Genomic DNA, 12,259 nt, shown 5'->3' with positions numbered 1-12,259 from the left:
CTGATTTAATTCTGAACATTTTGAACTAATGCCAATTCCGTCATTCTAATTGATTTTGGCCGGATATTGCTCATGTGGACGCCGACAAGCTTATATGGTATGATCAGCACCGACGTGGATATTCTTTTAATAGTTTTTGATTTTTTCTTCTTCTTCTTTTTTTTTACTTTTTTCCTTTCTTTATTTTTAGTTGTTTTCCTCCTCTTTCCTCTGGTGGCCGGCGAGGGCGAACTCCAACGAGGCCGACCTTTGCCCAGGCCAAGGTGGCCTCTGTTGAAATATAACGCGTGGAAACTAATCAAGATCTTGCAAATAAGTCAATACGAAAATCCCGGAGAAATAACGATAAACAATAAATGACACCGAGATTACGTGGTTCGGTCCGAATATCGATACCTACATCCATGGAGAGAGCCAACAAGAACAATCCACTATAATTAGAAAATCGCAATTACAATCACTTAATACGCTTGTGTTTCCCGTACTTAAATTATACCCAAATCCAAAGTGTTCATAAATAAACAACTTAATTGGATATAATAAAAAACAACTCACGCACAAATCTCCGCGTGTTCAAGACTCCATCATCCTGAAGTGCTCTCTGTTCAGCCTTTCGAAAATCATTGTGCTGCGTACGGCTCTTCTCGACTGAAGAACCAAAAACCCTAAAAATCCCACTTTTATTTTGTATGACTTCTGCAGGCTTGGAGAGAAAGAAGAGAAAACCATCTTTTTTTTCCTTTTTTTGTCCTTTTCTCCAATGGCCCCACAAGATAATTATATGAATGGAAGTGTGAGCCTTTTTACTTCTTTTATTGGGCTGAACAAGATCCCCATGACCAAAAAAAAGATATACAAAATAAGTGCACCCCTTATTTTGTCTTTTAGTGCCAATAGGAAATCTGCAAAAAATTTCCGTGAATGCCTAGGTTTCAATTCTTGATCCGTTAAAGATTTTCTTTTTCCAAATCAACTTAACAAATCAACATATATCCGTAAATGATTAAAACTCGAGACATATTTAACAGCCTCATCGGGCGTCGTGCGGGCAAGGGCGGGGTCGTCTAGGCAAGGGAGGGTGAGGGCGGCAAGATCAGCGTTCGCCCGTGGCAGCGAGAGACACTCCTCGCCGGCCACCAGAGGAAAGAATAGAAGAGAAACAAGAAAAAAAAGAAAGGGAAATTAAAAAAAATAGAAATTATTAAAATATCATTAAAAAATGTCCACGTCGGTATTGGGCGTGTCACGTGGATCGGCCAACTTTCTATGTTCACAGTATCTTGCCAAAACTAATCGAAATGACCGAATTGATTCTAAGTCAAAATATTTAGGATTAAATTGACACAAGTGAAAGGTTTATGATTAAGTTCACATAATTATAATAGGTTTAAGATTTTTCTAATATTTTCCTCGACTTTTGTCGACATCGCAGGTACATCCAGATTTTGATCTCGAGGGACTTCATTAGCAAAATCATAACTGCTCTGACAAAATGCATTGTAATTCAACAGCTCTTTAAAACTTAACATTGTTCATCTCACCATTCGGGACAGGAGAAAACACAAGCATTGTAAATAAATCCGAACCTTTTCTAAACAATCCATTTGTCCTTTCGACAAAAGCCATAAAGAACATAGACATCGAGAAACAAATCCCAATCATTCCTAGAAAAGCCAACACAGCTTATTTACCCGACAAATGTAATAAAACCTCTAGTAATTTGTCATCATTGCAAGATGTTTTCAGGAAAATTTTCATATAAAGACTTGAAATGCCCTCACTTTCTTAAAAAAAGTATGAAATTGATCTTGTTTTAAATAAGAGCCTACGAGTGTCATTATTTCAAAAAAGAGTTTGATCAAGGGTGTTTTCGTTATTTATATTTTCTTTTCTTTTTTTCCTTCTTTTTTGCCGGTAGCATGTCTCGGGTGATGGCCGGCCATCGGCGAGGGCTAAGCGGCCTCACTTATGGAAGGCAAGGCCCGCCCTCGGCGATGGCCAGCCATGGCTTGAGACCGGCCACAAGCGCAAAGGAAAGGAAAAAAAAAATAAAAAAACAAAAAATTAAAAGGAAAAAAGAAAAAATTTAGAAAACGTAAAAGGTGAGAAATATCTTTGGCCAGACCCTTTTTTGAAATAAGATCCACTCCAACTATTATATGAGAAAATGAGAACACTTTATGCCTTTATTTATAATTTTCCCCTATTTTGGGGGCAAATTGCAAAATCCTCAAACCGTAGGGGCTCTACTATTATTTTTCCTACCATTGTTATCACAATAGGATTTACACGACATTGGCAGATATATAGTAGACCTTAGCAAAGATTGGAGCTGAACATTGGCAACAGTCTACCAGAACCGGACTAATCTATTTAATTTCAAGTTGGTCTCGACAACAATCAGTTTCTCTATTGAGAATTGATGGAAAAAAGATTCGACTCTCAGTTCCATTTTTGGAACCGTCTGCTCCATCTGGAAATCGACTCAACCCAACTAAACTCATCCCAAGATTGAACATGTAGTTTTAGAATAAAACTAGCTTTAGCGAATAAAATTGCTGGGAAAAGAAAATCAGCCTTAAAACTAATTGTAAAATACCTTATCTCCCAAAATAGAGAAATTTGATCGGGTTAATTCTGAAAATCAATGATTTCATTTGATTGGAAACTGACCCGGACAATTTGCATTTTCGCATTCGAGATCGAGGGGTCGATTCGGTTCGAACGGTTCGACCCGCTTTACGCTGACCGTCGTTGACCGGGTGATGAAAGCGCGCCAGATATTTTTCGTCCTCGAGCCGAGATTTCTCGCCCGTACGAAGAGAGGAACGGTCGCCCCTTGCTACAACAACGCCAACGTCTCAGTGTTTCTGATAAGAGTCGAGCATTTCACTGCGAAGCTCTTCATTCGCTCCACAAAATGGCGTCTCCGATCGCTCTCGCGCCGATTCCTCCCGCATCTCTCTTCTCCACCGACGCCGCTCGTCTATCCCGTCGGCTCGACCTCAGCGGCCGCGCCGCACTCCCCCGACCGCCATTGTCCAGGGCGGGCAGGCTTCGGACGAGCCGCTTCGAGTCGCGAGTGAGCGCGAAGCTCGGCGAGAAGAGCGCGTTGGAGTACAGGAAGCTCGGCGACTCCGACCTCGTAATCAGCGAAATCACGTTCGGCACGGTATGGGAACCGGTTCCGTCACTATTTGGCGCTTGATTGTTCGGTGGGTTGTGTTGGAACTGCAGTGTGTATAATCACGTGCCGTTTGCTTGAAATTTCGTGGTGGCGTTGTTCCTTAAGTTGCGAGTGAGGAGGTATTGGAAGTGTTGTTGCTAGAACTCGGCTGGACAGATTTATAATTCATTGGAGTTCTCGAGTTAACGTTGATGCTCAATGTGCCCAGTTCAATTACAAACGCTCTTCTCTGTCTGTCGATTTTCGGTGAAAATAAGTTGCATAAGCTACTGGTGATCGGCATGATTTAATGCAGACTACATTTTAGGAAGTTGTAGTTTTACAAAATGTTACTTTTGTGAATCAGGAAGAAAGAAAGTAGTAAGATGTACAATTTGGCTGTGTAAGTTGGATTGGACTTCCGATAGTTAAAAAAAAAAGTTGGATTGGACAAGCCAAGCGCTTGTAAACAGCAGACTGGAAAATCGATCACAAGTGCTCGAGCAGATAACTGGAAAACTGGCTAATCTTCTGCAGTAATGGAGGTTTTTATTAAGATGCATGATTGCTTTCTTGTTTAGTACTGATTGACTGCACTATTTCATCTCCCAATGCGAAGCCTATGCAAACTACGAATTGAAAAGCAGGTATGTCTATTCAAGTTTCAAGTAGCCTGTCTCTGTACCTCACCTTAACGAAATGACTTTTCTTGTGCTTCGGAATTTTGGTTTTATTTTCCATTTGTGATATTATAGATTTGCTGTATTAAGTTCATCTATAAATAACAGGTGTTTTTTATCCTAGATGACGAGTGGTCTGCTAAATTTCAGATGACGTTTGGTGAGCAGAATACAGAGAAAGAGGCCCACGAAATGCTAAGTTATGCGTGTGATCGTGGTATCAATATTTTAGACACTGCAGAGGCTGTAAGTATATCTCTTTATCCTCGCACTTCTCAAATAGATCTTTAATCTTAGTTGCTTTCGATTCTTGTGTAAGTTATATCTGACAATCGCCAGACCATTACTCTTTTAACATCTTCTCTTTTCTTTCTCTGCAGTTCAGATCTAGAAATTTCATTGCATAGGAAATAAGTTATGCGTTCACTTGCTTTGACCCTCCGTTAATGCACATGGCGGCATATGTTTTAAGTGAACTAATAGATTTATAAAAACAATTTCATCCTCTAGATTGAGTATTTTCCCTTACCATGAGCAGTGATCTAGTGAAGTTTTCTGTGCATAATTTTTTGGCAGTATTGTATACAAACATCTACTTAGTCTCCAACTTTTTGCAGTATCCCATTCCAATGAAGAAGGAGACGCAAGGAAGAACTGATCTATATATTGGTAGCTGGCTGAAGTCCCGACCACGTGACAAGGTATTAAGTGTTTAATCAATCTCTTTTGGACTCTCACTTTGTCTATGGGGACGTATAAAACCAATGTTGAAAATCATTTTCTGGGACTTTGAGTTTCTCAAAGTTGTCATGCTTTATGAATGGGATGGGGAGGACGATGAATTTTATGTTGTGTTTAGATGGATATACCTTGTTTGATTCTCCATTTTTTCATAACAGTCGCTTAATGTTACTGCGAGAAGTGTTTGTGTCTCGTTTAAGCTCCTCAAAAAGGTCAACGTAAAATAAGTCCGGACATGCCATTGATGTTTTGCACATTAATCCTGTTGATTAGTGGAGAAATCATTTATTAATAGGATAAATGAATCTAACAATCTATGAAAAATGGTCTTAAAACTTTGATAACTCTTTGGAGAGATAATGTAGTTGCTCCTAGAATGCCGGAGTTCTTCCACATTAATGTTTGTGTTCTCATTTCAGCAAATAAGAAGAGGCACAAAACCACAACAAATGATGCCTCACCCACAATGTGGCTGGCTTTAATGATTGTCCTAATTCTTCATTAAATCCTTTTTATGCTCTAAGTACTCCCTATCTTTCTCCTTCCTCGTCCTTCAAGGTCTTTTCCTGCCCCTTTAGCAGCCCATGTTTCCATCCCTTGCTCACTTCTCCTCCCTCTGCAAATCTTCTCTCAACATGTTCACTAGAGCATAATAAGAGAGCCTTCATTGGAGAGGACACGGCCATTATTGTGATTACTGAAAGTTGGTTAAAAATCTTAAAACTTTGGAGTAGTTGGGAGTTATGTGTGGATGTAGCTCTAAATCGACATTGTTGATGATTTGTCTACTCACTGAGCTCGTTTTGTTCTGAGCTCTTTTGTAGTTGGGTTTGCACCCCCTTGGTGCCCTATAGTAGTCTTTTCTTTGACCTATAAAAAAACTTGGTCAAGGCATCTCAGCCGTCCCTCTCTCATCTTCTCCTTGATTGGAGCAATGCCTACCCCATAGATTCATTTCTATCTTGTATTTTCTTGTGTGCCCGCATTTCTGGTGAAGTATTCTCGTCTCCGCCACACTCATTTTAAAACTCTTGAAAACAACAGAAGTTTTTATTTTTGACGCTATTCGATTTGGCATGTCGTGGCACTGTATAAGTGCTCTTAATGCGAGTTGAAAAAGCTAAAGTTTACTGTAACTTTTACTTTGGCTTATGTTTTGGATCTCTACTTCAAAGCTGTGTCATCTCATTCTTCCATTGGGTGAGATTTAGGAGTTGCAAGCTGACATTACTGTAAACGGTAAAAGAGGGTTACTTGCGTGCAATCAATAAGTACAGCAAGAAACTACCCTATTAGATGAAAGGCAGAGGAATGTGTTCTTCCCCACCAGTTCCACAAGAGCATAGGTTTTCAACTTATTTTCAGGCACTGAGAGTTAAATTTCATGACATAGAGAGTGACTGGTTTGTAGGTTTATTGTCAGCAATTTGGCATTGCAATGGCTCTCTATGTGAGAAGAGCCTGTAAGGCATGGCCACTGTTTAGTAGAGATGCTGAAAGGTAGAATGTCGATGACGTATTCAATGGTCGGTGCAATCCGGACTATCTAGTCTTTCAGTGATAACGCCCTTACATTTTGCTGGGGTCAACATACGGTGCATCGTTGTGGCGAAACAAGGTTTGACGTATTCAGAATGTTTAGTATCTATTGAGTGTTAAAAGATTGCAGGATAAAACTTAACATATTTTGCTGAGAGTATACATGTATGTGTGGCCACAGTTACCGCATGCTTGAGCATTGTGGGACTTTTAACATTCAATCGAGGTGAAACTGATGGACCACAGTTGACAACAATATCTTACTTGTGTTGTAAACGAGCATGGTGCTAGGACATGTAAAAACTTAGGTTTGAACGGGTTCTAATGCCATGTTGAGGGATTTACCACTCAAAACTTAAGCTATTAATTAGTTTGATTTATGTGTGTAAGGCCTAGGTGTACTCCTTTTGAGTAATTTTGGATTCTAAAGCTTTGATTTGTTGTTAGACGGGCCTACTTGTTCTTCTTCTGCATCTTAATACCAAAGAATATGGAAGGGGGCAGTATGTTTCTCATACATATAGGATTCTGCCATTTTGTGCTTTCAATTGACCACCCTTTCAATTAACCGGGCAATGACTCAAGAATTGTGGACAGCGTTCTTGAACATGCTGATATCTATTGATGCGCACTATGTCGTCCACACTTCAATCGCTTATATTGCTTAAAATAATCAGTCAATGAGAAATGCTCTCATTATTGACAACAACTCATGTCTAAATATTTTTGGGGATGATGATAATATTTTTCATTCATCCATGTTTTATAAGTGATACAAGAGATCTGTTTTAGAAAAATGTTTTCCAAATTATTCCTTTTCGGCAAAACAAACGGAGCCTAAGTGGACTTGTTTGAGTTATTGTCAAGTATGAAAATACCAACTAAAGAAACCTCATGTTACAATTAACATCTCTAATTATTGATATATTTATCATTCTTACATTTTAGGTCATTTTGGCAACAAAAGTATGTGGCTATTCCGAGCGATCGAGTTATATCCGTGAGAATGCAAAGGTTTTACGGGTTGATGCTGCAAATATTAAAGAAAGTGTTGAAAAGAGCCTTAAGCGCCTCAACACTGACTACATTGATTTGCTGCAAATCCATTGGTATGCTTTCCAATCTTATGTAGAAATGACAGCAATCAACGGAAGAATGAAATTGAATTGATTCTTAGTTTGTGAATGCCATTTCAAGTGAGTTGATTGGATATATCTTGATTTGTGCCTTTCACTCTCCCAAATGCCATTTTGCGTGAATGGATTGGATATATCTTGATTTGTGCTTTTCATTCCCTTTCTCTCTTCCTTTTTTGGCCAACTTGATTTATGCATCACCCTCCCTTTCTAATTTCATGTATGACGATGCTCAATGACTCTGAGACCAAGGGCTTGTAAGAGACTGCATTAGGTGCGAAGTCAAGACATTTTTCGACGTGAATCTTAATTCTTTTCTCGTAGATCTCTGACATCTTTTTCTGCATCTGCGAATCAGTTTGAGATTTGGGTTCTGCCTCTCTCTCTCACTTATGAAGAACATGGTCTATTTCTTCTTTTGTATAAACATTGGGATCTGGAAGAGCATGATGTGCTCTAATAACCTTCCCCTGATCTCTTTGTGTGCACATCACTGTTCGTTGTGCATGAACGGACCTTCACATTTTTGTTGATCTGGACTGGACATTGAGCACCTACTCTTATTTAGATTCGTATTTTTATATTAGCTGAACAGACCTCCACAATAGATGTGCATTTTATAGTATTTTGCTCAGTTCATCCGATCATGATACAGTTGTTTCACTACTCTGCATGCTTGATTTACCAGAATTGCTTCTCTATCTCTCTATTAGCATAATAATAAGTTAGTGGATGCTATTTGAGAATTGTAATCATCGGAGAAAGTAGGAAAAGAGGACTTTCTTGGTTTCCAGTTTTGGAATGCCTTCAGGATAAATTTGTGATTACTGTAGCTGTGATTATTAGTGGCTTGCATCTTATGTACCCTGAAATCCCAAAGAAGTTAAAAAGGTACATGGTAGTAATTCAACATGAATGAAGTTTAGAGTGCGTTTGTTTCACGAAAAATTCAAGATTTGGAAAATATTTTCCATAAACAATTGCTTACAAAAATGAATGAATGACTAATATTTTCATCACCCATAAGAATAGTGAGATATAATTTGTTGTCAATAATGAAAACATATTCCGTTGTCTATTTTTTCTAAACGATATAACCAATCATTTTTTGGAAAATGTTTTCGAAATCTTGGATTTTCCTTGAAACAAATGCACCCTTAATATTTCACCATTCTAAGCGGTAAAATTAGACAGAACTGCTCTTAACTTATTTTGTTTTCTCCATGGATTCTGTGGAAGTTTTACTTCTTTATTTCTCAAGATTCTTGTTTGCTGTTCTTCTTCTCTGACTAGAAGTTTCATGACAGGCCAGATCGCTATGTTCCATTGTTTGGCGACTATTACTATGATTTCTCTAAATGGAGGCCTAGTGTACCTTTTGTGGAGCAGTTGAAGGCTTTTCAAGAGCTTATCGACGAAGGGAAGGTGACTTATAATATCCCACTAATTTTCAATTCTAGCGTCTCAGGCAACCTATTTTCCTTCCTGCAACAATTAGATGAATTTGAATGACAGTAATTTACCTTAAGCCCAGAACAGAATGCTCCTCCTTTGAGATTATGAAATGTTAACTATTGCTGTCAATATCATATTTTCTGCCTTTTCTGAATGGTGTAAGCTGATCACTGCACGAGAGATCTAAAACTCTTTTCTTAAGGGATCACAGCATAAGAGATCTACACTTGTTATTACTGTTTGAGCAACAAAAAATTCATTTGAATATATAGTATTAGATTCACAATGCACTGGCCATAGAGTTCATTGAAGGAATTGCCTATTGCACAATACACACTTGTTGTGGCTGTTTATGCATGTTTAGAGTTACATTCTCAACTTGAATTCCTTGTTTGGAAGTAGAAAACAGAAGTGTACTCTCAACTTAACAGAGGTTGTCGCACTTGATCAGGTTCGTTATGTTGGCGTTTCAAACGAGACTTCCTATGGAGTGATGGAGTTTGTCCATGCAGCTAAAGTTGAGGGATTACCAAAGATTGTAAGCATACAAAATAGCTACAGTTTACTTGTCAGATGCCGCTTTGAAGGTAAATCCTTCTTCGAACATTGTTCCTTGGAAAGTGATGAAGAACAGTGTTGTCTAATGAACATGTGCTGAGAGGATATTGTAGGGAAACAGATATTTCAAAGATGGTGGATATTAATTGTGTGCTGTGGACAACTAAATATATGTAATTCCCATCTTCCCAAGTTCTGCTGCTGCACTACACATTGCAGTGGGGATGGATGGCTCTCTTTGTCTCTGATAGTTGAACTCTGATAGTTGAACTTTCCACTTAGATATGTTTGATAGGTGAAGTGAATGGATGGACATATAATAGTATGTGCAGGGGAATGTCACTTATGTTGAAAAAAACATGGCTACTCTTTCTTGCCATTTTCCAAAGCTGAAAAGATACATCCATTGATTCTCTTTACAAATGCTTATAACAGCACATCTGTAATTTGGTTGGAAGGACGGTTTGTAATGAGATTCTTCATTTAATTTGTTGCAGTTGATCTTGTGGAAGTTTGCCACCCAAAGAACTGCAATATAGGGTTACTTGCGTATTCTCCACTGGGTGGTGGATCCTTAAGTGGGAAGTACTTAGATTACAACTCTGAAGCTGCAAAAAGAGGGAGGTTGAACCTATTCCCCGGTTACATGGAGAGATATAACAGATCTCATGCCAAGGTATGTTCAAGAACTGGAAATTATTCAATGATATCAGTAGAAGCTAGAGGCCCCCAATTTTTCGTACTCACCGGTTAGCTTCTCCTGCTGAAAACTTGAAAAGTGGATAGATCTGAATAGGGAACGAGCAGGGGCTTAATTAGGATGGTTTTCTTGATTTTTTTTCTCTGTTGTTTAATTTTTTGCATGGGACTGTTTTTCTCTTTATCCGGCTACACGTTAAGAAATCATGGTCTATCAACTGGGCGCATCTTGTGCTCTGACTTTCGATGGACCAAAGTGGCATCTCAGTAACCATCTTCGTATGTCATTCTCAGGAAGCAACCATAAAATATGTTGAGGTTGCTAAGAAATACGGATTAACCCTTGTTCAACTTGCTCTTGCATTTGCAAGAGATCGGCCGTTCATGACAAGTTCAATCATCGGTGCAACCTCCGTCGAGCAACTGCGAGAGGACATTGATGCTTTTCTAACAGTTGAGAGGCCTTTGTCATCTGAAATAATGGCAGACATTGAAGCCATTTTCAAGAGATACAAAGATCCGGCCATCCTTTAAGGTCAAGGTTCGTGTGATACTTTGTGAGCAAAATGCAATTCTTTGCTAGTCTCCTTACTTACAAAAATTCTGTATGTAAAGCGATTCGACTCTTGGTCATCTACCACATAGACCATTACCAGTCTCCAAAAGTCTGGGATTTTGTATTGTATATTTAACACACATTCCTGCGCGATAACTTGCTAATAGAACTTATTTTTTCTTGGTCGAGCAATGAAAATGCATAGTTTTTCCATTTACGTATTCTCCAACTTGACAGAATGAGATTCTTCGCTTATTCGTATTGACCCGCTTTTGGTGTCTAGAGTTGGATGGTCTCAAAGATGAATGCTCATTGGGATTCACTCGACAAAAAATGTATGGGGTGCGAGCGTTGCATAATAAATTCATTTTCACATACACTGCCACATGCATCTAGGTCAGGAACAACGTTGTCAGGATCTGAATACTAGCGGTATCATGTTAAGGTCTTCAAGAATCGCATCGTAGAATTGGCTTTGTACTATAAAAGAACATAAGATTTGCCTGATATGTTGCGTGCAAGGTCACGTGCTACATTGCAGCTCTCAGTAAGTAAAACAATCATTGCAAGGCAGAAGATTGGAAGGAAGGTGTCTGTACAGAAAATTTATCATACCATTCTCACGCGCCCCCCAACTTGGAAATTCACGTGTCGGTGGCAAGTACCCAATATGTAGATTTGGTAAGTCACACAAGGGCCTACAGGCATGGAGCAAGTCACATTTCAACCCCTCAAATTCCTAGAGTTGTGAGTTTCCCCCGTGAGGTTTCGATTTTCGTCATGTCCTCCCCGATCTCTTGAAGTTCACTGTAACCTCTCCCGTGACTCCGCCCGAGTTTAGCCAGAGCTCCAGTCACGTGCATGTCAGAGTGGGGGAATGGGACTTGTACGGCGGTGGCGAGGTCTGCTATCACCGTACCAGCCCACAAAGTCATGAGCGGTGTCGTGATCATTGAAGCCGCAGCTGAGAGAACTCTCGTGCCTATCTTTATCGTTCTACTTCTGTCTGAGAGAGAGTGAGAGAATCGCGACGGCAAGGGCAAGGGGCTTTGCATGCAGACTGGGTCATGCCTGGGTCCTATCTCCAGCAGTGATCATTAGGCACCGAGGGCATTGACAGTAGTGGTAAAGTTCTGACGTCTGTAATTGAGACACAAATTAGGTGGAAGCAGAGGGTTTAGGAAGGTCAATCACGCTATGCCTTCATTTGGAATATCAAAGAGCGAAAAGTTTTGGTGACTGACTGAAGGCATTATGAAGTCGGAGATGAATGGAGGTGGTCTAAGTTGAGAGACCGTAAAATGTTCGGGGATGTAACACAGCGTAAAAAGGTTACATGGACATCTGCCGGATGTGTTGATGATGATGCTTTGGGATGTAACACAGCGGATACGAAGACGGTTATTCTGTGACTGAGGATTCTGCCAAGCTCAACAAATGTTTAAAGTGCCAAAGGATCTTGCAGTGGCCGATCATTCTCTGATTCCAGTCCAGTGCTGTGTTCAAGTGACTGCTCGGACAAGAGTGGTGTGTATAGAAAGGGAACCGAGATATTTTTTTTTGGCACGTACGCTCCGAGGGACCAATTTGACCTCATTAGGATAATCCTGTAATAGGACATAATCTCGTCTGCCAAACTGAACACTAGATGACATGGTTTGTGCATTTCTGCACATTTGAGAATTTGTTGATGTTGCACCCACGAACTGTATAAATCCTACGGACGAGA

The 12,259-nt window shown here is 39.6% G+C and overlaps 2 protein-coding genes across 4 annotated transcripts in view; both read left to right on the top strand.

Moving 5' to 3' along the window:
* Positions 1-12,259, top strand: part of LOC115753955 (peroxisomal membrane protein PMP22) — a 491,710-nt gene that overhangs the window by 215,986 nt on the left and 263,465 nt on the right. The gene's annotated exons all lie outside the window — the stretch shown is intronic.
* LOC115753962 (protein tas-like) lies at positions 2,811-10,740 on the top strand. The gene is made up of 8 exons (XM_030692832.2): positions 2,811-3,172; positions 3,997-4,092; positions 4,464-4,547; positions 7,075-7,235; positions 8,570-8,687; positions 9,169-9,304; positions 9,773-9,951; positions 10,269-10,740. Exons 1-8 carry the CDS (start codon positions 2,921-2,923, stop codon positions 10,506-10,508), a joined length of 1,266 nt encoding a protein of 421 aa, XP_030548692.1. The 5' UTR covers positions 2,811-2,920; the 3' UTR covers positions 10,509-10,740.

Source organism: Rhodamnia argentea, chromosome 1, assembly GCF_020921035.1.
Source record: "Rhodamnia argentea isolate NSW1041297 chromosome 1, ASM2092103v1, whole genome shotgun sequence".
Classification (NCBI taxonomy): Eukaryota; Viridiplantae; Streptophyta; class Magnoliopsida; order Myrtales; family Myrtaceae; genus Rhodamnia; species Rhodamnia argentea.
The sequence above is the reverse complement of the archived record's forward strand: the minus strand, read 5'-3'. Positions and strand labels throughout refer to the sequence as shown.